This window comes from Hyposmocoma kahamanoa, unplaced genomic scaffold (genome assembly GCF_003589595.1).
Source record: "Hyposmocoma kahamanoa isolate Upper Pololo Valley unplaced genomic scaffold, ASM358959v1 93, whole genome shotgun sequence".
Lineage (NCBI taxonomy): Eukaryota > Metazoa > Arthropoda > Insecta > Lepidoptera > Cosmopterigidae > Hyposmocoma > Hyposmocoma kahamanoa.
Window position 1 is genome coordinate 11,341,715 of NW_020654810.1, and position 25,744 is coordinate 11,367,458.

General features: G+C 36.2%; 1 protein-coding gene across 5 annotated transcripts in view; it reads right to left on the reverse strand.

The window, feature by feature from the left end:
• The window catches only part of LOC113237109 (sterile alpha and TIR motif-containing protein 1), a 60,632-nt gene that overhangs the window by 10,639 nt on the left and 24,249 nt on the right, over positions 1-25,744 (reverse strand). Inside the window, exons 1-3 of one of the 5 annotated variants that reach the window (XM_026473378.1) lie at positions 22,028-22,301; positions 13,150-13,206; positions 2,776-2,916 (exon numbers count right to left, since the gene is read on the reverse strand). In XM_026473378.1, the coding sequence (XP_026329163.1) occupies positions 2,776-2,916; positions 13,150-13,206; positions 22,028-22,105 (276 nt within the window). In that variant the 5' untranslated portion in view covers positions 22,106-22,301. Of the gene's footprint in view, positions 1-2,775; positions 2,917-7,215; positions 7,459-13,149; positions 13,207-22,027; positions 22,302-25,744 lie in introns of those variants that run through there. The other 4 variants (XM_026473376.1, XM_026473379.1, XM_026473382.1 and 1 more) reach the window with 4 other exon arrangements.

Here is a 25,744-nt window from a genome sequence, read left to right on the forward strand (position 1 = left end):
TCCTACGTAACGCCACGTCATCGCGTCGTTACTTGGCGGACAGCCAGTCACAGCCCATAGTGGTTCGACCCCAAACAGAGTTTCAATATAACCTCCTTAAAACCACAGAATAACGGTATTTATAAAAACTAAATATAGGTACCACCGTGTATTATTATTGAAGGGCAATAATAAATGTTATGGAATAATGTTATGCCAAATTTTTGGATTGAAATTACTGTTGGGTAATTTTCCGAAAAACTTCAAAAATATAATTTCGGACGCAATAAAGTGTCAAGCTTGACGTGCTCTTGACCCTGTACGTTTAGAAATAAGTATCTTTTAAAGTTTTATTTAACGTGAATCATAAAATAAACTCTTGTATAGCTAAAAGTCACATAGAGAAAACGAGATTTAAAATTATTTTACAACTGCGGAAAAAATCTTTAATGGCTCCATCGTATTCGTTCAGTAACTTCAACTTTTGGCAAAATGAAAGGAAAAAAGACCCGAAAAAATATTTCTTAAATATTTATTCCATAACCCAGCACTAATTGAAAAAGTAATTAAATAAAATCGTGTTCTTCATAAAAATCTGTATGTGTCTGTGTGTGTTTTTTCATAATGCCCGAAGAACTCGAACTCGAACTCGAAGAACCCGCGAAGAACTCTCTTTTATTGAATTACTTTGAAATTATGATTTCAGTCATTGACCTACCATTTCAATCAAAAAATTGTTTAGAACATTTATTATAACCATTTAACAGTTTTGGGTGATGTAGAAATATGAGTATAGAACAAAAATTTTAATATTTTTCCAAGTTGTCATTGGATTGCTTTTTTTTTTAATTTGTAAATTTTCGTACAATTAACGAACACTGCCGTAAATAGTAGGACACGGTTGCATATTAGGTGTTTTTTTAATCGTATTGTGAATTTGGAGGAGCATACCTACGTGAATCTCATGAATTTAAAAATGACGTTTGTTGTGTGTAAATTACGTTAAAGATTGTTTTAATCACACGTGCTTGTAAACAGTGTTATGGCATGCCTTTTCATAAGAAATTATTTTTGTTAGAAAGTTAAAAGCGTACAAGTAAACGTAAAAAAACATTTATATTATTAATGTAAATTTATTTCACGTCAACGTGTTTAGTAGTAGTATCTTAAAAATGACGTTTTCCGTGTATATGCGATACTATGATATGATACTTCCTTGAGAAGAACGAGCAAGAAGCTCTAGGGATTGCTCTTTTCAAATAAACTTAAATGCTTTAGAATACACTTTGAATCTTGATCTAACACGTAGTCTTCAATTTTGTAATATGACTTTTCAATCAGAATATTTTTAATGTAGTTTTTAAACTTAAAAATGATAATCTTAATATATGCTCCGGAATCTTATTGTAAAAACGCATACAGTTCCCTTTAAAATAATCGTTTATCTCAGTTAAACGAAATCGTGGTACCATGAGTTTGGGCTTAGTTCTAACGTTGAATAAGTGTAAAGGTTAATTTGTATTGGCTAGTTAAAATGCATTTTTATTGTTTGGCTTTTGGTTCGTTCGTTTAATAAAAATAATAAAACGCTTCCTAACTTGGTAGTAGTAATACGGGAGAGTATTATTGCCCGTATTACTAGTGGTAGTACTACGGACAAAGACAATTACCCGTGATACTACTAGGTCTGTCAGTAGTTACACGGGAGATTATTATTGCCCGTGTAACTACTAGTAGTTCTGCTGGTGGTATCACGGGCAACATAGGGAACGAACGGTCTGGTCGAACCACCGCGCGATCGCAATGACTCCATGCCTTTTTTATTTTAGCGTCCAGTTTGAATTAAGCACATTGCGATGGTGTCGCATTGTCGTGAATTGAAAATGTGGCCTAGCTATTTATTTTTTAAAAGTAAATGATAATTTATTTATTCCTGTCGCAAACGTTATTACTAACTAACGAACCTTCTTGACTATTAACTCTACACAAGAGATCCGACTAGCTTCGTGCTAAAACAATGTGTATTAAAGATCTCTGCTACTCGTGCTAATTCCATGACAAAGGATTGCTAATTTCAAACGCCTCCAAAACAATTTTGCAATCCGATGGCCTCAATAAGACGATAAGCCAAAATAACTTACACTGTACCGAAATACTTAGTACGTACAACACTGTTCACGTTTTATTTATTTCCTTGCGATCCGTTAATTTAAAATAAACTCTTAAATTTATGAACTTTTAGTAGCAGTAGAACTCCTTGTGAAAGAGTTCGTCCAGGGAAGTACCTACTGCCACCTTACCTACTTCTGCCGCCAAGCAGTAATGTCAGCATTTTCAGTTTTGTCAGCAGTTTCGGTTTTGAAGGGTAAGGGTGCTGAAATTACAGGCACATGGGACTTATGTGTCAGGGTTACGGGCGCAGTGGCAGTGCTCTTCAAATCTTTGCAATTTAAAACTTTGAGTGGCACTGCAACTGTTATGGACGGGAGTGCAGCTTACCATCAGGCGTTCGACTTGTTCGTCCCGTCACTTGATATTATTAAAAAACAACTGATCGAGGCCGTTGTAAAATAATTGCAAATCTCGTTTAATACTAACAAAATGCAGCTGTTGACGTCGAATGTAATGAGGTCTGGAATGTACGCTTGTTCTCATTCCCAAATGCATTTCTCTAAACATCTTCATTTCGCTTCGTATAGTCATTACCACAATCCTACCAGTGCATGATAAAATATAAATATTGGTTTGGAATAACGTGTTCCTTAGCTCCATAACAGTGGTAGTAAGTTTTATTACCTGTTGGGAAGAAGAGCTGGTAACTTGAGTGTTTAACTGATTCTGGGATATTTTCTTGAAATTCTCCATAACGGAAGCTAGATCTTTGGCGCTTCCGTTGTGTTTCAGGCTGCTGCTGCCATCGAGGTTGAACTCCGGTATCTGGAACAACAATATACGCATTGGTGAATCATAACACTTCAAATCCAGATTGACGAGTCAATGGTTTGACCATAGTAACTACTTTCTTATTTATTAAAACGTACCCATTGATTGAAAACTCCGTTTAATGAGCGACGTGGAGTGTTTTACAAAACAAATCCTATTTTAAATTACTACTTCGCCAATTAAGTAATTAGGATAACATCTCAACTACATATTTACAGATACAAGGGGTCAAGTGAGGTGTAATGTACACAGCAATGGGTGAATGGTACAAAGCTATAATTGAGTTCCGTCTAGCGCGGCTGGCGGTCGTCAGCAGTACTTATCTTTACGGTTAATCAACACGAGACCAGTTAATTACCATTACTTGCTGTAGTGCGAAGGACTCACCTAGCCTATATTCTCAAAAAAAGCCAACCTTCCTTTTATATTTAAATATACTAGGAATATTTTCGTGATACGAATTTATTAACACTGCTATTTAAAATAGTTCCTGAGGCCTGCAGAAATACGTAAGATTAAAACTGTTATATCATAAATTATGTTATAAATATCTGCTTAGTTTAGAAAAAACGTCATTTATATGTTTAGTTGAGAACACAATATGAATAACCGTTTGGTACCCGGCGCAAGGACAATAGGTTGCACTTGTTGAACCCGTTGAATAGAGTCAAAGGAACTTATTGGTTGTAATATAATGTCGATAGCGATTTATGACTCATTGGAGAGTCCGTTACTAGACAATCAGGTAATCTGCTCACGCGTTCATGTGTCTATCTACAAAATGTACATTATTGATGGGTCCGCCTACGGTATGTAAAGCACACATTGTACAAGAGTTTGGAAACGCCGACACTATCATATACCTATGTCATCGACAGTCATAGAACCATTTGATAGATTTCTCTAAGACAACTTGACAGACGTGTAACGTACATAGAAAAGAACCAACAAAATAATATATAGAAATATCTCCATACAGTATAGATGTTATTGTGAAAAAAGACACTATTCGAAACTTTATGAACATTGTGCAACGACTATTTAGCACACTAGGTATTACCGTATTGACCGTCGTTGATAGAAGATTCAAATCGTACAAGTCCTCAGTAGCGTGATCTAATTATGATAACAAGGGGCTGTACTACACATTGGACAAGCATCGATTAATTCAATCGTGAAACGGTTCGAGATTTGCGTCGAATGACGCGTACTGACGCGAATGATGGTGATGTCATGGCCACGCCGGCCAGCCGGCGGCGTCACCAAAACACATCACGACCATTTTAATATTTATAATTTACATCTCATTTGATATTGATACTTCTTATTATGGATACTATTTTCTATATAATAGCAATAATAGATAGCAAAATAATATCAGTGTAGTGTCATACTTCTTTCGTCATCGAAACTTGGATGACGATTATTATGTTCGATATTGAAAGAAAGGCTAATATTTTCATTAAATATGTAAATAATTCATGAGGAAGTTAATTGGCGTACTAATACTGCATCTAGAATGAGCCTAAGGGAAAATAATCGAAATGTAGGTATAGCGTAGGTATAGGGTAGGTATGTGTATGCCTCTACATTGTTTCTTAGTACACTTATTTTACTAGGGGTGAGCTGGGTCTGATTTTCTGCGCCTACCTGGGTACGCCATTGGAGATGTTCACAATTTCTGGTACGAGCATTAAGATTACTTAATTGTTAATCTATTGCATAAGCTTGCTCGACAGAGTTGATGACTAATTGACTCTCGCAAAAAACGAACTGACTGGTGTAACAGGTCATTGTAGGCATCAGTGAGTCACTGTTCGTATAGATGTCGTCACAGTTCCAGGGACAGGCAAATGTGATAAATATTATATCTATTACGTTAGCGTGATCCCGTGCTTACGTCACAGCTAAAGTACATTTTGAATATGCGTTACGGGACGTAGAACGGTACTAGCGGTACCTACAGGATAAAAACGCTTTTCACGCGCTTCATTGATAGGCCTGATTGTTGTTTGGTTACCGTTCTATTGTGTCCTATCTCTGTAATTCTATAATACTTGTTCTTTTTCTTATCCGTGTGGAGTTAGAAAATGTTGCATATTTCTCATTAAAAAACTTGAAATATTAACGAATATTCGCATTCAGACTAGAGTAGGTTAGTCTTTAATTTATTATTAACGGTAAGATTTTCCGTTACAGCCGTTTAGGTGAGAAACTTTCTGCTGTATATATGTATAAATCTCGTTATTTAACATGAATCGGACCGAATATGACAAGTTTGCTTTTGCTTTGTTTGGTCATACATTTTTATACGTATTATACATAATATATACCTAGGTACAGTCAAGAGCACATCAAACTTGACACTTTGTGCTTTGGACTGTTCATATCGTAAGCGGCATAGAGCTGCATTTAAGTCTTAAGTGTCATTGGACTGTTCTTATCGTAAGCTGTATAGAGTTGCATTTAAGTCTTAAGTGTCAAGCTTGACGTGCTCCTGACTGTACGTAAGTACAAATTAGATAAATCTAGAACAAGAATGGTTGGTTCTTTGATGTTGTTTAATTGATTTTATAACTGCAACAATGGGCACAACAAAATTTAAATTGATGCATTTATGAAAACCATAATTAACCGAGCTAGTTTGAACAGTAATATAACGCATTTAGGAGCATGTTAACAGCTACACATCTGGACTCTTGTTCTCCGCCTGACATCCTTTCGAAATAATTACTGTCAAATGAGTAATACTTATCAAATAATGATTACCAAATTAAAAGTCGCAAGATGCGAATGAAGCTTCATACTTGACATTGTCTTTTAGTACTTAGGTATTTGACAGTAACTGTTTCGGACGTAGGTATATTGGACTGAGAACGAGAGTAAACCCCCAGATCATTATTGCATAGCTGACTTAAATGTTACAAAGACGGTAAACGATATACGGGGAACAGAGTTTGTTGTGGCGTATTATGAGTATTTATGACAGTTTACCCATTTTATACGACTCTGTTACTACACAATGGAGCTACTTTTGTACGAGGCAATAAAATAACTTCGTTGTTACTTCGCAATAATAGACCTGCTATACGATTTGCAACAATAGTTACAAAAGGCAATGTTTTTAATACTATATTGTATTAGATTTATGCACGAGTAGTAAGTACTAGTGACAATATGATATTATTTTCTAAATAAACTGTACTCGAGTTAATCTTTAGTGTGTAAATACTGCTGCATATATTTTCCTCACGTTGTGTTACGTTCCATTTCTGGGAATAGCTTTCGCGGCTGACGCGCGAAACGATTTGATTATTTTCTTTTGTTTCCTTCATCTCAAATGGAACCTTATGAAAAGAGAATTAAAGTTGAAATCTTGATGTTAGACTGATAGACTATTTTATGCACTTCGTCGTTCATGGTGAGTGCCAGATGCATCGCCACCCAGCACTATAACCGCTGCATGCCCGATCAAGGAGCATTATTACTGAAGGTCAGTTATGCATGCACAATCATTCTATGCGCGATAAAGGGAGACAAAGCAGCTTTATTACATAACTTTATAGAAATTCCATTTGCCTTCAACTTACACGTACGAGAAATGAGATTTCTGTGACTCAACGAACTCTTATAACCAGTAATCTGAACTTGATTGTAGAGTACTTAATTTTAAGTTTTAAGGTGTCAAACTTCTATATGCTACAGATTTATATAGTATATTTGATACTTGTAATAGATTCGTTAGATTGTCCTTGTCGATAGAGTTACTAAGATTTTACTTAGGTAATGTTTGATTTAAGATAACCTGATCAATCATGTCAATGAATCTTTTGTTTTTAGGACATTGATTTGACTTAGTATCGATAAATCCGAGTAACACAAGAGACCGAAACCAAAATATCTGCGATATAAAAACTTGATAAATACCTTACACATTTGCACACATTTCTTGCATAGATGCACAGTTATTGGTTTGTCGTTTCATCTAGAAGTTATCCAATTTTCCAAACGAAAGTTGTTTTCCGTGTACTTCCGATTATTTATTTACCCAGATGTAAATCATAATAACATTTTAATTATTTTGGTAAGAGCATTACAACAGATTGTTAATTATATTATATTCTCACATGGGTCAGATTGTTTTTTCTGATTAAGCCCCAGGAGAGTTGCCTGATTAATACAGTCTTTAATAGTTCAGTAATTCCATGTTGCATTATTCTAATGCAGTATCTAGTGATCGTCGCACAATGGTGCCAGTTTTAGCTGTATACGAGTAGAGTATAATGGTTTTACCTTGTGTTGCGCCAACTACTAGAACTTTAGTACCAAGCGAATGGTCTATCTTGCGGGAATATCCACATGTCAGAGTAAGTGAAGTGTGATAAAGCTTTTTGTTATCAACTAAGAGCACTGTCGATCACTTATCGTCATCACAGACGAGCCGGGTCGCGTGCGTGTAAGTTCTTCGCAGAGCGCAATACGTGTCTCTGAGGCAAAGGCGGCGGCGTGACTGCCGGCCGGCCGATCGCAAACTCAAACTGGCGACCACAATGGGCTAATTAGAATGGCGAGTCGAGAGCGGAGCGGGACGGAGGGGCTCCGCCCACGGACCTTCGCATCCGCCTCATGGACAACACCAGTACATGCTCCGATCTTATCAATATGTCCTCCCATACTGACAAGATCAATATAACGAAGTCTCAAACACACCTTTTATTAGTATTTCACTGTCGCAACGCAAAGCAAACGACAATTTAGATTAGACATGACATTTCATATGAAGCTGAGGAAGCATAAAATTTTTCACACAAGAAAATATCCACGAAATGTGTTCAAATCAGTTAACAAGTAATGTAATATTCTGAAACTCTACATCTCACTACGTTTAAGAAAAATATAATTTCAGTATAGAGTACTAAAAAAACCCGACCTCAAAAGTACTTGGAATTGCATACATATAATTACCAAGTTTTATTGAAATCGGTTACTGGAAAATGCGCAAACCCGGATTCATTCCCTAGTTCGCCACTATACGGGACTTTGACACAAGAGATAATAAAAATCTCTCTACTCAAAGTATATTAAGAGAAAAACGCCTAGAATTGGAGAATAGCAAATTCAACCATTAAAATAATTGCTGCTTATAACAAACTTTAGGCGCTATTTATAAAAATGAATCTTCATGTGTGAACAGCCATCCTTAGAGGTGGATGATTTTCTTCAAAATTGAATGGGACCACCATTCAAAAAAAAGTATCATGAAAATCGGTTCACAAATACCGTAGTTATCGCGTAACATATATACAAAAAAGTCGAATTGTGAACCTCCTCCTTTTTTGAAGTCGGTTAAAAAGGAGATCCACCGAATTTTGTTGCGACAAGTCAACAACCTCTTAACGCCACAAAGAGCAATGCGAATTGTTGACATACACGATTAATAAAGTATTGTTAATAAGTCATTATTCCTTTAAAAGGACGATATTTCATTTAATGATTTTATTCATCTACGGTGATTATGTTTGCGTTAAGTGAGGGTCTTTAGTGTGAATCGCCATTGCCTTATAGAGTCATCTCTATTAGACAGATTAGTCTATTGAAAAATGATTAATTCCATGTGAGCACAGTAATTATTTACTTACCCCCACTTTGAACTACTTACACGTTTACCGATGTATTAATTTACATGTGATTTTGCAATTGTAATATTGCTTGGTAATTAGTCTTGTCAATTTATGTTCAATCAACAGCAAATGTGCTCTTAAGTTATATACTTTTGTTCGAGTATTTCCTCCAGTGCAACGGTACAAGATCCGTCAAATGTATACCTTGATGTGCTGCTGTCTGCGAACACTCGCTTGTTCAATTCAAGTATTATTTTATTTTATAAGTATTTTTTTTATGGATAAAAGAACTTTCGTTTTCGCAAACTTAATATGTGCATGAATAAATAAGACAGTCCGAGTGTCCTGACTGAGCTAAGGTTGCTTCTCTGTGTTCATTAATATGTAGGTAGAGTTTAAAATATAAGGCGCTGATTAGCGCCTTTAAAAGTAACCAAAAGGTTTAGTTGTAAGCGCTAACAAAGGATTTATTGTTTGAGACGTTTTTACTTTATCCTCGGCATTCTCTCAAAAGTCATAAATGTAACGGCCTTGGCTGAGTCACAGAGTGAGGAGAAATCAGCGAACTGAGTTGTTGTGTTTAGCGAATGTAAGATTAGTCTCGTGCCATAGCGAATTGAATGTTTAGTAACTTCATGAGTAAGTGCGTCTTACTCATCAATTCCTGGGCTTTACCTTACTTCGTCTTGGGGAAATTGTGCAGTCTACAAGAATAATAAGAAATAGTTTTCAATGAAAAAACAAAATAATCAAATATCTTGAAGTGAAGAACTAACTATACAGCTGTCGTTGATTTGTGTAGCAGCTACATTTGTGTGTAGCAATCATAACACAAAGAACAGAAGATCGAAAATAGATGCGTCTGTTGCCCCAGTAACTAAAGACTCTTGAGATCGGCGGACGCACAGAGTTTTCTTTATCCATAATGAAATTAGATGTTTACAATAATAGCTTTTATATTAAAGAAATGTTAAGTTGTAGCGTACTTAAATAGTAAATAACAGTACACTGTAGGAAAAATAAGTTAACAAAGGTGCATTGACTCATAGTTGTAATGCAGTTCAGAGTATAGCGTAACAGTTTCTCGGAGATAATAGCTATGACTAAACTATATGAATGGTTTCATTCATGAATGAGTGAATTCGGTCTAGTGATCATTTCTACAAGCGTTTGTAAGCATACTGGTCAGAATCTTGTGTCATCGTCCATAATGGTATACTAGTAATGAACGCAATTGTTACAAGTTACGTACATTTTCTTGGTATTGACATAGATTTACCGTAACTTTTTAACGACGGTTTAGTTCTGGTACCCAGAATTCCCGTATTTGCTTTTGATATCGCAAGTAGGTGGCATAGACCAACAAGTCACATTACGTATCTACTCGTATAACTTAGAAAAAAAATACTTTAAATTATCTTTATATTGTTCATTGATGATTAGATGAAAATTACAGACTTCAGCTTAACGTTATATGGAAACATAGGAATAAATTTGTGTATATTAATACAGTAGTATTGAAGTGACTATAAAAACGTTTTGACATTGATAGGTAATCGCGTAACTTTGTGAAATGATGTGAGTTGGTGAGTCAGTTGCTGTGTTTTGTATGCATTATCTTAATTAGGTAAGAATGCTAACCTTCCTAAAATTAGTAATACCAGATTATGGTCAGTTGTCATAAAATCAGTTTTAATTCATTAATATTATATTGGTAATTGTGAAAGTGATCGTTTGCTTAGTATAACATTGCTTTTAATTCAATACGAGTAACATGAGCTCTGATTACGAAAATACAAAATACAGGTTCAAAATCTAAATCAAGAACTTAACTAGAATCCAGCCAGTAATAAACAAGACAGCTGAAAGTGAGCTTAAGAGATTCAATTAATATGCTGATTCGTCATTCGTTCACGTGGCAGCTTATCAACATCGTATGAGATGTTACCTGCGCGTGTGCCGATTACAACTTACTATGAGTCAGCGTACATCCTGCTCTATCGTCGTACCACTTTCACGATCACCAACACGCCGCACGTTTTTGCTTTTGATTGATTCTCTTTAGACCTAATCTCGACGGTCAACTAGTATTTACGAACATAAAATTGGGATCTCTTACATTTGCCCATAATTGTTGGAATATGCACTTTCTATTTACGGTATCTTATCAAAATATGTGCCATCTTCTAGAAATCGTATTTGTTTCATGCGTTAAACAAAGATTATACACATTCCAATTGTGATAAAATTCCGACTTTATTTAAATTTGTGACTCATAACATAGTTTGGTCGGTTTGATAATATAGAATCAGACAAACGTATACAAAAAAAATATTGATGAAATCATTCAGTGTAATCAACGGTAATAACAATAATATTTTGTAAATGATTACATATGGCATCATCTAAATAGATATAGTTTTTATTGTCTGAATTTTCCTTATGTCTTCGTGTTAAAGGTTAGGGAAAATTTGAAAATAACTGTTCTATGATTCATTTAAACTGTCTGGAGCAGTGTTGGTCAATCCACGGCCCGCGGGCCAGTTCCGGCCCGCGATGGGCTTTAATCCGGCCCGCCAACCTTACTTACGTAGGTGTGTATGGCCATTGGAATTATATTTATTCAAAACAAAATACATTTTTTTCTGGTCCCCCTGTGAAATGTCTTGTTTTTCTGGCCCCCAATGAAAAACGCTTGCACACTCCTTGCCTAGAGTATTCTTCAGAGGCTATTTATTCTGTTTACTATTATTAAACTATCCCACAAGGCCGACGTTGAACAGATAGCATACATTTTTTATAAGCTCATCCGCAAATGCAGCTGTACTCATCACGAAATATGTACATAATTAGGTACATGTGGCTAAAGGAAGACCCGTATTAGTCTAGAGTCTAAACTAAACGGATGTTGCGAGACAATATTTTACGAGACTGTTTGTAATTGCGTTGTGTCACCGTTGGTACGTACATTGTCAGCTAATTAACTTTATATAGAAGACTATGGAACATAAAGAGATTAACCTCCAGGAAATCGATGACTTGTTAATTCCAATACGCATTGAGTAATAAATGTATAAAAGGAGTTATTATAAACTTATTGTTACTGAATATAATAAGCAAATTGTAAACAGCACTGTTAACGGTAAGTACTTATGATTGTGCTTTATTGATTGAAAATATTATTGAATATCGCGATTGAACCACATGTGGTTTTAGTTTACAATAAGAAGCAATCGTGTTCTTTTATGGTGATATTGTGCGAGTGGAAGCGGAGTGCGATATGTTTGCGCAGTAACCTATTATGTACCTACATAGGGGCTTTACACCAAATACAAAAAATCAAATATTTAAGATAATTATATTAACACAAAGAAATGTACCGTAACTTTTTGTTGCTGGTGAATCTGATGTTTCCGCAAACAACCAATATTATTCGCTAATTATTCCCAAAGCTTTGTGTTTTAACAATTCATTAATCATTTAAGCTGCGCAACTGATTCCAAAAGTACTTTATACATGCAATTCGAACAGTTCCAATCATGCAACAAACTATTTAAGACCATGCTTGAGACGTCATACGTGCCATAATTTATTGCATTCAATTTAGTAGCAACCTTCGACGTGTTGATAAACTATAAAATATAATTTTTTTTGGAAGGAGCTTCGGAACAAAACCCGATAAAACTGATAAATTTCGATTCTAATTTCGTCTAGTCTCATTGAATGGATTTGTCGTATTATGTTCAGATCCATGCATTTGAAACACATTTTGAAGTAGAATTAAGTCGTTGCGGTTCAGATTGGACAAATTATTCATAGAAACGTTTTGTACGTTCTTGTAACTACCATTTGGTACTAAAAAAGAAGAACAAGTTAAAATGTGACTTATCGGTTTTTGTCCGGCTAAGTGTTAAAATATGTAATTTATTATAAATTTTAAAAATAAAGACTCATAAACATCACTACCAAATAGGGCTTTCATCCCGTATCTTTTGTGAAGATAGAAGAACCGAATAGAAGATAAATACCGGTGCCTACTCTAAAATAACAAAAAATAGTTAGCCAATACATATATACTGGGACGTGTACAGGTTTCATCACAATATTTTCTTTCGCCGAAAAACTGATGGTTAATTTCAAATGTCGCGCATAAATTCCGGAAAACTCACGAGGTGCAAGCACGAATTCGAACCCATGCCCGCAATAGGCGGTAGGTCCAACAATTAGCCTACCACGGCTTTGTTTGATCGCTATAAAAATGAAAAGAAAGACTTTCATAAATCATTTTCAATTTTATAATTTGAGTTAACAAAAGGCTTGATTAAAATATGTTTTCATGGAAACCTACTTTTGCAATAGTTTTGAAACCTCTCGTTTTTGCCAGGATTTTCGAGACCGCACCGAGACTTGATTTTTATTCCCAGAAAGATATACAACGAGAGAGAAAGCCCTACCATAATATAAAACAATGAACATATGTGAGTGAACATATGTAATTGAGTTATCAAATAAACACAAGCTTTATTTATTATTAAGGATAGTGAGAAAGCAAATGAGTCTTTATCTTAAAAATACCCGCCAGCTAAAAGTGCAAAGCCAAACATACCCATCGTGCAGTTTTTGAAGCCTTTTCTGGTGCAAGAAGGGACTCTTCCGAACGTACCTGTAACAAAAAAGAAATGTTAAGATTTGTACAATTAATTGTGAGTTAAAACGCTTTGTAAATGATATGATACATATAGATTAATTATAATATAACTAAATTTTGCTTGTACAAAATCATTGTAAATTATTATGTAACTTATTGTTCACCACTTTTGTTTTAAATAAACAATATTTATGTTATACATGTAGCAAGTTCCTTTTACTTTATGACTCATTTGCAATTCAGTTTAAAGATTAGGGAACATTCTTATCGTTTTCTTTGTTTATGTCTTTCAGTATTTATTTTTTAACAAAAACACCTTACGTGAGCGGTTTCCTGTAAGAATAAATAAATAATATTATCAGTTAACCGCCTTTAACCAGATAACCTATATGTGCATTATATTTCAAATGAATATTAGTTTAAATGCTAAATAGTACCTATTGAACCTAGGTGGTTTACTGAATTAATTTATTGAAGAGTTCGTCCATGGAAGTACTGCCACCTTATCTGTTTCTGCCGCCAAACAGTAATGCGAGCATTATTGCGTTTAAATTTGAAAGGGTGCTGTTCAAATTACAGGCACATGGGACTTGTTAACTTATTCGCGATGCCCTTTAGACGTTTGGGATTGAAAACTCTAAATGGTACCGCAATTGCTATGGACTGGCTTACCACCAGGGGCATGACTTCTTCGTTCTGTCACTTGGCACTATAAAAAAAATTAAAAAACAATTGTTTTTTGGTTGGTTACCATTTTTATAGCGCGGCGCTCTACTTTTATGTCACATAAAACAATAGATTAATTTAATGTTTTACACTAACAATAATCGGGAAGTACTACGAAGTAGTACTACTATACGCCTATTAGCAATCCTATCACCACGATGGCGAGCATTATTGTATGCTATCGATACAATTAGAAGAATTAACGCTAAGGCTATAACGGCCGTTTATCGGTGGTCATATTAGCATGTCATACCTGATATGACCAATGAAATTAATGTTGGCTAAACATGACCACCAATACAAACATGTAATGGTGGTCATGTTTAGCCAACATTAACACCCTGTAGGCAAATTCGCTTGACGTACCTAAATTATGAAGTACAGAACCTAACTTATCAAATGTACCATTTTGTCGATCTTCATCTTCTTCAGCATCTTCCGCTTTACGAATATAGATTTTAGTCTACGTCTACAAATATAATTTCCTTTATAGGGCAATTAAGGTGTACAATAGTTTCCCAAAACAAAGAATTCTTCACCTACAAACTTGAAAAATAAAATTATCTGTAGGTTTATAACATACTGTGCTAGCACATTTTCTTGCATGTCTCGATTATTAAAACATATTATGAAATTATCGTGTATTTTTAACATTTCTATGTCTTGTTCAAAATTTTTGAGGCGTTAATTTAACCGTGACCATGGGACCTGTAAAGGGCCCGAAACGTCGGTTTGTTTGAAAAAACAAATATACCCGATTTAAATCCGGAAAAATAGTTTCATTTCCTATGCGTTAATTTAATTTTCGTAGAGCCTGTGGTATTATACAATTTGTCATTTCAAATTAATGTAAAAAGTGATAAAAGTCCTTTAAATGACATTTTTGAGTTTATATAGTGATGACAACAAAAAGAACCTATTTAAAATTTAATCATCAGTTTAACGCAACGGCTGAGAAATTGTTTAAAACATATCTGAAAGAATGTACCTAATAAACAAAAGTCATACTTATTTTATGAATCATAAAAAACTTTCTGGAGCAGCGACTAACAAGTTCATTTACCTGCGATTGTTATAGTTATAATGTAGTAGTAGTTAATGCAATCACCAGTACGACAATAGAAAAATAAGGCACTTACGAGAACAAAATTTAGCTGTTTATTATGAAGATTGAGAAGAACTGTAGGTGGTAATGATAAAAAAATACAAATGTCTTTTTAAAAGAGTGACGCCTAGAGTCTTACTGATTCTTCTCAAGGTATTTTGTCTTATAAGTGAGTACTACAATTCTAATTTCCTTACCTTTGAAATAAACATATATTTGAATGGTGCTAAAGGCAGATGATTAATTAGGGTTTCCACTTAGTTTTTGTATATTACTAACTACGGGTCAGTTACGGACGGTGTCTGTATTTACATTTCACAGTCGTTTTCTGATAGATCTTGTTGGTTTCATAGTCATAAAGCACCACACCGTAGTAGATATGAGCGCCGATAATAGACCAACCGGCGGAGCGGGCGGAGTTTCGGCGGCGCGAGCGCGACCCTAAAACGAATTTGTATAACGGTGTTTGTTTTTACAAAAACTCTTATACAAATACTTTTTCAAAGGAAAATATAAAATAACGTATTTTCTATAGTAATATAATTTTTATCAGTTCGATAAGGGGCTCCGATCGTACGTACGTACGTGTATGCGTAGTGATAATGGCGACGCTAGAACATGACAAATTATTTTAATAAACAACACATCTTTGAATATAAAGTCACTAACTAACTTTTGTGGCCCATCTATGCCACCCCTGCTGAGGCCGGACGGCACGCTGGCCTATACTGCAGAAGCCAAGGCAAATCTTTTTGCCTCACTCTTTGCAATTACCTCAGGCTGGCTGCACTATGGCGCCAATTCGCAAACGTCAAAAAGAGGTAATTAGAACTCTGCGGAATCTAGACGTGAATAAAGCTAGCGGGCCAAATGGAATTCTAGCACTAGTCGTACGTAACTGTGCGCCTGAGTTGTCTCCTGTTCACACACTCCTACACCTGTACCGCTTCTCACTTGAGACTGGTGTAGTTCCCAGGTCGTGGAACCTTGCAACCGTACAACCTACGCCGAAAAAGGGAAGCAGAGCTGACTCTGTCAACTATAGACCTATCTCAGTCACTTCCATACTCTGCAAGACTATGGAACGTGTACTCAACAACCGTCTCCTGTCGTACCTTGAAGACAACGACCTCCTCAATGATCGCCAGTGCGGATTCCGACGAGGGAGATCTTCTCGTATATGCCTGTCACATACGGAGCGAGGCTATAGAAAAGCAAGGTGAAGCACTTGCAGTGTCTTTGGATATTTCTAAAGCCTTTGACAGGGTCTGGCACGCAAGCCTTTTAAGTAAGCTTCCCTCTTATAGGCTTCCCACTGACTTGCAATTTTATCTCGAATTTCTTGAACGAACGTTCGATTCGAGTGGTCTTAGAAGACTACTCTTCCGAACATATGGCGATAGATTCCTTAGGGTTCCGTACTGTCTGCAACTCTCTTTCTGCTGCATATCAATGATATGTTAATTTCAGTTGTAGATAGGTACTTGACCAATGCAAGGGTCAGTGGAGTGGAAATCCAGTCTTGTCGAGTGTCCATGGTTAGCCGTTTAGATTTGACACTCAAGGCAGTCTCCGATTGAGGCGATGCTAATCTTGTAAAATTTAACGCTGCCTAAACGCAGCCGTATCTATTTTCCACAAAACGGAGTCCCTTTGAGCTGACTTCGACTTTTCGTGATATATCTATACCGATGTTGACCGTCTCCAGCTACTTGGAATGAACCTGTCGTCCAATTTTAACTTCGGCAGATACATTGAATCCATGGCCAAACATGCAGCAAAGAAGCTTGGGATCCTTTCCAGGGTGAGGTGTTACTTCACACCGGGACAGTTGCTTCAGCTGTACCAAGCACAAGTCCGGTCGTGCATGGAGTACTGCTGCCACCTTTAGGCTCTGCTACATGCCAACTGGCCATCTTGGATTCAATTGACAACCGTGTGAAGAAGCTTATAGGTGACTCGGAATTTGTGGCGGCGAAGGTGCAGAGCCTTGAACACCGCCGTAAAGTTGCCAGCTTATCGGTATTTTACAGCATATATCACGGAGAGCGTGCGATGGAATTACACGATTTAATTCCGCTTTTCCCTTTCCATCACCAGGGTCTAGGCGTAGGCTTGGGTTCCACCTCTATGTTGTGGATATTCCAAGGATTCGCACGAAGCGTTACGCTTCCACATTTATATGGCGAACGGCTATGGAGTGGAATTCCCTGCCTGCAGAATTGTTCCCTAAACTTTATAACAGGGCTTTTCAAGGCGAAAGTGAATAGGCATTATTTAGGTGTGCATGCTCCATCGTCACTTTCCATCAGGTGAGATGGAGGTCAAATGCGAATTTACATTTTATATTAAAAAAAAAAAATATTAGAAAAGTCATTTTCTGGCGTCGCCATTTTCACATACACAATACGGAAACGTGCGCGTGCGTACAATCGGAGCGCCTGATCGAACTGAACGGCGAGCCGCTTGCATTTGTCGACGGCGGTGGCGCGAGGACAACCGCGGCGGCGCGGCGCTCATATCTACGCCGTAGCAGTAGAGCTCCTTGTGATAGAGTTTGTCCAGGGAAGTACTGCCATCTTACATTTTTCTTCTGCCAAGTAGTAACGTAAGCATTACTGTGTTCGGATTTTGAAGGGTACTTTTGAAGCGACTTGTCAATTCATGCCTCAAGGTTAATGCGCTCAGTGACAGTGTCAGTGCCGCATAGATCTTTGTGACATAAAGCTCTGAGCGGCACTGCAACTGTTATGGACAGGCGTGTCGCTTACCACCAGGCGCATGACTTATTCGTCCCTTCACTTGGTATCATAAAAAAAGATAATCACACCAAGTAGATACCCGATCTCAAATTATATTTGTTCTATAAGTACCAGACGATAAAATTAGGTGAAAAGAATTATTAAGGAATTTCTTGTACTCCCCAGACCGGAATTAATTTAAAGTTACCTAAAAACCCCACCGGGAATCGAAACCCGGGGTCTTCTCAACTTGCGCCTAGAGTGCTTATCACTGGTATACCAAGATCGCGAAACCAATTGTTTTACAGGTTGCATGGGTATCAAATTAGCGATCTTTCTAACGTAGTATTTCTTATTTAATGATTCCTAAGTATGAGCAATTTAATTTAGCTTAAGAAACGGTGCGTAGGCGCGTTGCAGTTCATAAATGCGTTGTAAACTCAATAAGCGACGAGACACGGTAGGCGGCCGGAAGACCCGAGTGGCGAGTGTTAGTCGACTTCCTACTTAGAGTGCTTGCTGTTCGACGGAAACACTATTTTTGGCGCCCACCGCCCGCCGGCTGCTTCCTCAGAGGAAAGTCTGCTTATTGAATACGATCACCAATGTGATTTAATCGTAATATTCTCCAGCTTTTTCCCACCACACTTGTGATTTCAAATAGCACTTGTCATTCGTTCCAATTCTGTACAATGTACATAACTAATTCTAAAACGAACAGAACACGTTCACTCATTGTCAATAATGTTCTTTTAGATCATAAGACGTGAATATTAAGTATTTTTGCGGACCACACAGTCAGAAATCGTCGCGTACTGTGAGGTGTCATATGTGTCTTCAGTCTTATCGGCAACAAAAACGTATTCACATTAGGAAGATAGCGAGAGCATTCCATCCCGCATTCCAGTCAGCTCACGAGTCCTAACATTCCCGTCATTGTGCACGCCCATAAGGGCCCGCCAGGAATGTGTTGGATCCGGTCATTCAGCGGAGCACCGTAGCAATTTACAATCTGTATGCAATGTATTTTTTCCAGATCTGTCAACGCAAAGTGTTTGTGATTTAATGCTTTTGTGATTTTTTTTAGTTCTTAGGAAATCCGGCCAATTTTGGTCTAAGCAAATTTCATAGTTTCTTGTAAGAGATATGACTATGAGAGTGCAGGAAACTTCCATTATGTCAGCATAAAACATGTAGGTACATTGTTTAAAAGATTAACTTAAATAACATCGTGCGGAAAAGATAAATGGAGTAATTAACGAATAAACAGCAAATTGAAAGAGAAAATGAATAAACGGAACAAATAAGTAGAACAATTTCATGACTTTTTATCTAATTGCCCTCTATTGACACGCTAGTGACTGGCACTGATTGACATCGCATAAGTCTCTCGACATCCTTGATGGCTCTTAATTGACCGCAAGTCAAGCGCATAAACAACATTTTAGTAAGTAATTCTAATTACTTATACCTACTACTATGAATATGTACAAAGATGTTTACGATAAATAGATTACTACAATACAAATTACATATAAATATAGGTGACAGCACATTAGTAGGAGCACGTGGGCATTTATATCCGCTTGGTCTTACCAGTAGGAGGAAACGGCCAGATTTACGGTTTTTTATTAATTTTCTGTAGTACTATTTTATGTTGCTCAAAATAAGAAGAAAGCTATGAACCTTGCTCCTAATAATATTTCATCTGCTATGTTCAGTAATAGGTAACAATTGTGAAGCAAATAAAAGAATCGTAAAGGTTAAATAACTCATTATTATGTTTGAAACTACATTTATTATTTGAGTAGGTAATATAGTTTCAAATGTAAATTACGACTAAAGAATATCAGCTATATGTATAATACTGCAGTTATGATTATACACACTTAACCGGTGTGATCAGTCCCTCTACTATGACGCTAGCAGTCGCGTAAAATTTCATTTCATTTTACATCATTATGACAAATTCTACTGCGCCCTATTCCCTAACGGTAATGAGAAGATGTAATATTTTGTATATCTACATAGGAAATGAAACTATTTTTTTTTTAACCTAAATCGCGTATATTTGTCTCCCGTGATCATGGGACCTGTAGGACCCAAAACGTTGGTTTGTTTGAAAAGATAAATATACGCCATATAGATCCGAAAAAAGAAAATGGTTTCATTTCCTATGTGTAACAATCGCGAAAACCTAAGAGTTCGATATTTTGTGTACAAATAATTCACGCGCTCGCAACGCCAACTGTCCCTGTCTATTCATGGTAGGTACCTACCTAGAACGACATAGTATAGCTGTCCGCTTTAACGTTATTTTTGTTGTCATCACTATAATGGCGTCGCGAATAGGATTTATTGCCAGACCCGTGTCCTTTGATTCCTATCTCTAGTTAGCTACATTGCTGGCTACCATGACCTATATTAGACACAATTAATTATAATTTGAACCTTAAACGGCAAACTGCATGAGCTAATGTGCGATCATAAAGTAATAATACTCGAAGTTGACTTGGATACGCAGTCGTCTTATCAAGCGGCAATTTCAAAGAAAAATACATTTACGAATGCCTGATTCCTTATCGTCGTGTATACAAGGTTTAAAATTATTAGTGTACAAGCTTTATCAGATGTGGGAACAACTGTTACCCTTTAACCTGCGCGAGATGAAAGAATCTCGTCCTTACAACATTGACTGTAGGTCCAACACAGCTAGTCGGTTACCGCTTTTGTAGGTCACAGATATTACACAGAAGACCTTGTGCAACTTACAATATGTAGTGTCACGGATACTGCACATAAATAAGACAAAAGAGAAAATTGAGGATTAAAATCTGATGAAAATGTGGTTATGTGTCTATAAAGATCATTGCTTAGTACAAATAGTATGGATTTGTGAATAAACATAAATTGTGTTGTATTCGCAGATATTTTGAGTAATAAGTGGTACACTTTATTCAATAATAGATCTGAAGATAGATTAAGCCAAAACTGGTAACAGACGCTGTAAATGGTTGAAAAAATATCAAGAATAACTGCACCCAGGATTGATTGTGCGTTTTATTATCATTAATAATGATAAACATAATGCACATGAACATTATACTATCCTGTGGTTCGAAGGACAAGGAGCACGAGCCCCCGCACGACGCACCATTCCTTTCCTGTACCTACGTCTGGCGCGCCCTTGGCAACAATCGTCGAGTATATATTACGCCAATTGGCAAATCCTTTCACCGCAATGGCAAACATTGTAGTGTATACCATCGATACGATAAGAAGAAGAAAGAGTATAAGAAGCACATTTTTGATTAAAACTCCACATAATACCACCTGATATTGCATACCAAAATTTACTCTACTACATGTCAACGCGACATAACAGGAGGGTACATGCAACGGAATGTACTAATAATACTCTACATTGTAATGGTAAAAATAATCTTTTTGAAGTTATTTCTAAAGTATGTAGAGCGAACTCTTTTTGTTTGACTAACACAATACACGTACAGGTGCCTGTGACTCATGCCTTTTTCCTTAAACAAAATATTCTTGTATCACGAAATATCGTTTGTGAAATCTTCTATGAAGTTTTTAGGATTATAGGAAGTTTTTAGGATTATAGGAAGTTTTTAGGATTATAGGAAGTTTATAGGAAGATTCCTATGTTTACCTTTTATCTGCTTCAGATTAGTATCTATACAATAACTTATATGGTGTAAAAAAATAAATAGATTTACCATAACGTAACAATATCCTTTTAGAGTTGGTTTTATCTATAGATAAAACAGGTGATATGATTCAAATCACCTTTATTTGAGGTGACCAGAAACATTCAATGTTACAATATCTGGTACTCATTTATTCCATGCAAACTTAAAAAAAATTAATAGTTAATTGGAAACTAATAATAGAAGCAAAAGTATTACCCGCTCTATATACTCTTAAGTATTTGAAGTCATCGTCATCATCATATTTTTAAGTGCATATATTTCTTGTTACTTCATTAATGTATTTAATTTACATATTAATGAAACCATTACCATATACATAACGTAATACATATTTTTTTTTGCTTCTCTTATACTGCTTTTATGTGTTTCATATTGTATCTTTAGCAGGTAACGAATATTTTTAAGAAATATATCTTATTTTCATCTCGCAAGAATTAAATATTAATACTACAAGAGTCGTTGCCATGGGTCGCCATGCAGGTTATAAATATAATAAATTGTAAAACAAATACGTAGAATGGTATTCTTACCTTCTTCGGGAAGAACATTTTTGGTTCTCCTGTATATGTGGAATACGAGGCCATATTATTGACTTTTGTTACAACCATAATTTGGCAAAGAGCACTTAATGCGGCACGAGTGAACACCAGCCAAATATTATAATGTATTAGGCAAATGAATTTTCTCTGTTTTCTCGAATTTTCGACGATCACGTGTTCGATCGTAAGACAGAACTGATAGGAACGCTTTACGATCGTCTAATAGACGTTGGAGATCACAACGAAAGTTTTTGCATGGCTTGTTTTTAGTCGCAATAAAGTTTTAATCCTTGGACGCGTCGCTTCCACGTCACCGACTCGCGGTGTCTACTGCGATACAGGTACCTAACGCTATTCAACTACAATCAATATAATGAATAAACTGACAATAAAACAATTTTCAACAAACACTGTCATACTAAGTCGCAGTCACATTTTAACTTCGACGCGTTTGCCAGCGGATCACGCAACACCACCACACGTAAGTTTCTTTCCAAACTGAGCTCGTCGCGTCCAACTGTTGCTTTTATCAATTCAGACGGCCTCTCCCCACAGCCCTCTCTGTCTCTTTCCCTCCTTATTATTCGGTGGATTTGTGAAACGATAGCATGTTTACGCACACTACACATCATTCAATATTGTATTTAGGTTCACACATATGTGATCCACGTAGCATATCTATGTTGTACCACACACTTGTGTTTTGTTAGAGCCTGTTTAACAGTCATCATCATTAATTTCATAATTTATCCTTACGAGTGTTTCAACGAATTCAAATCAAACGCGGTGATTATTATCACATGCTGATAACGCTTCTGATCTGAGGTCATTATATCCCACAAATTATGACCAGTATATTCACAAATGCACATTAAATGAGCGCTGTAAATATGAATGAAATTCAAGAAAACCATCTAACTTTTTTGACAATAGACACTTTTGTGACCAGTAATAAAATGAATTTAATGTGACATAGATTTCTTTTATATTCAGTTACAAATTAATAAAGGGGTATGTGTTATTCGGGGTAAACATAAACAGTAACTGCATAACTTGTATGATAACAATGAATTGCCACCATAAGCGTGTCACTTTTTGCGACGCAGTTTCTTTGTGTGAGGAGAGTCACTTTTGGATTTAAAAAAAGGAACTGTGATAATTTGTCAGTCGCAGTGTGGGTGGATTTTGGTTCAAAGGATTAGAGGAGGGTATTGTCGTTTATTTTTAGTAATGGAGCGTGACTCTGTAGGGATATTATAGCAGCACATGGCGCCTTTAATATTTAGTTAGGAATAGAAATCAAAGCAGTGACGCATTCGCGTCGTCGCGTCGCCGTCGTCGCAATGACTCTCATCGCCGGCGACAGCGACTGCATCCAAATCCACGACTGACGCAGGAGCACTGGCGCCGTCTGAAGAGTATAATTCGTATAGGTACACTTAAAGTTCCCGAAGTGCACTTTTTTCGAAACAAATTATTGGAATTGAAGCAATTAAAGCTTGAACATCGACCGCATGTTACTATTTTGGAATTATACATGATTTGTATTTGTTGTGGGTCCTTTAAATTGTCAACTCACATTATTGACCGCCAATTACAATATCTATCCGTTCCTGTTTTTATACATTAAAATGTATCCTGTACTGAGTAACGTATAAAGGATATAGAAATAATCCATTCATTCATTTGAGCTGAAACGTGGAGTTTCATTGAGTGACGCAGATAGACGTAAATGTTTAAATTATTTAATTAGCTGGTGTTATTTTGTCGTCTCTCTATGGAAACATCTGTTCATGGCGGCTATAGTCAAAAACACGTTTATTGTATCTATAGGCAAACATTATCTGTTAATCGCTGTAGACACATGTAACTGGAATGGCATCATTTTTAAATATCATTTAAAGACTTTAGATCAAATTAGCGTGTGTTCCTTTGAATACATATGAAAGACAGTATAAAAATTACCTTACTCATTATTTTGGTCGTATACTTAAAGCAGAACGATTTTCCACTAATGCAACAGGTCACTGTTTTCTTAAACTTCATATTTTTCAATTAAAAATTCGTTTCACCTTAAAAACAAGAATTCGATGCACTTCTGCATACGTCTTGTGCACATTAAACTTTATTTAACTCTGTCGCTATGTGACAAGAAAATAACGTTTCATCAAATTCAACGCGAATCACTTGCACGACCGACTTTTTAGCGATTTTGCTAAATCTGCACTTTGTCCATTGATATTATGCAATGTGTAGCGAACTATAGCGATGTTTTCCTCAAAAAGTAACATTCACGTTCCACATTTGGGTCGCCACTTGTGTTTGTAGTAATATATAATTTTTCAAATTGTCGATTTGAGAAAACAAGTGTCGTTCATTTCAGTAAATAGTCAACATTATTATTATGAAATAAAAGAAATTAACCTAAAACAATTTGTCATTAAACATTAAATTTTTTATTGACCTATAAATAGTCACAAAATACGTGTCATTTGGTCTAATAAATATATCCAAAAGCATTTCTATGGTATTGACTAGACTCGAAGCCCGGTCACTGCACCAGCGTCACCGAATTCGCCTATATATCGATCGTACGTGCGGATTTTGACATCAAACAAAATGCTTATACCGCAAGTATCTTTTTAGTACAAGTTTCTATGAACAAAGCAAATCAATTAGTGCATGACGTATTTTGAATTACAAGGTAGACACATTTACACAAAATACACAGAAGTTTGGGGCATAGGCTTAATATCTTAAAGATAAAGATCTTATGGAAATGTAACCTTTTCGCAGAGTAATATGTCTGGTCTAGCCTAGAGGTGTTTTACACTTTTGTTCTGGTTGTGTAACTTGTAGATAATTGCACGGTAATTTTGTGTAATATAGGCTATTTGAATATACATAATGTCTAACGCACTGCGACTATGTTTATGTTTCAAGTCACGTTGCGAAGATGCGAGAGGTGATGTTGATGTGATTGGCTTCTTTATTATATTCCATAATTATGTTCCGAAGGTTTTTTAATTTGTTTTTTTTTTTTTATTTAAAGAAGGAGGCAAACGAGCATACGAGCCACTTGATGGGAGGTGGTCATCGTCGCCCATGGACATTTGCAACATCAGATGAGTTACCTATGCGTTGCCAGCCTTTGAGAACCCTGTAAACACGCTTTTTGAAGAACCCCATGTCATAACGCAAAGGAAATATTTCAGGAGAAAGATCATTCCACGTCTTTCAGGTTCGAGAAAGGAACGAACGAGATGCCAGTGTGGTTTTACAATGCCAGGCATCTAAGATGTGTGGATGGACTCTACTCCTTTGGCGGAAGGTGCGATGGTAATAACGTGATGGTGGCACCGGTTCTCAAAGCACTCCCCATTATAAAGAACACACACAGAGAGCCAAAATCTCTCCGTAGGCTAATAGGGTCCATACTTAGAAGCAATGGTTATATAAATACCATGCTACCTACATACCATACTATTACTTACATATTAATACTTACTTACATACTTGATGGATAAAACAAGTTTAGGAGAGACGCCTAAAACTCCAATAATGTTTATTTCATAGGTAAGCAAGTTTTGTTCTATGACTTTTGACAAAACATAATGAATGTACCAAAAATAAACATACTATCTGACAGGTAGTGAGGTAGTAGTTCAAAAGCGCAAACGTCCTCCCCTACGACCCCCACCCCCGTCC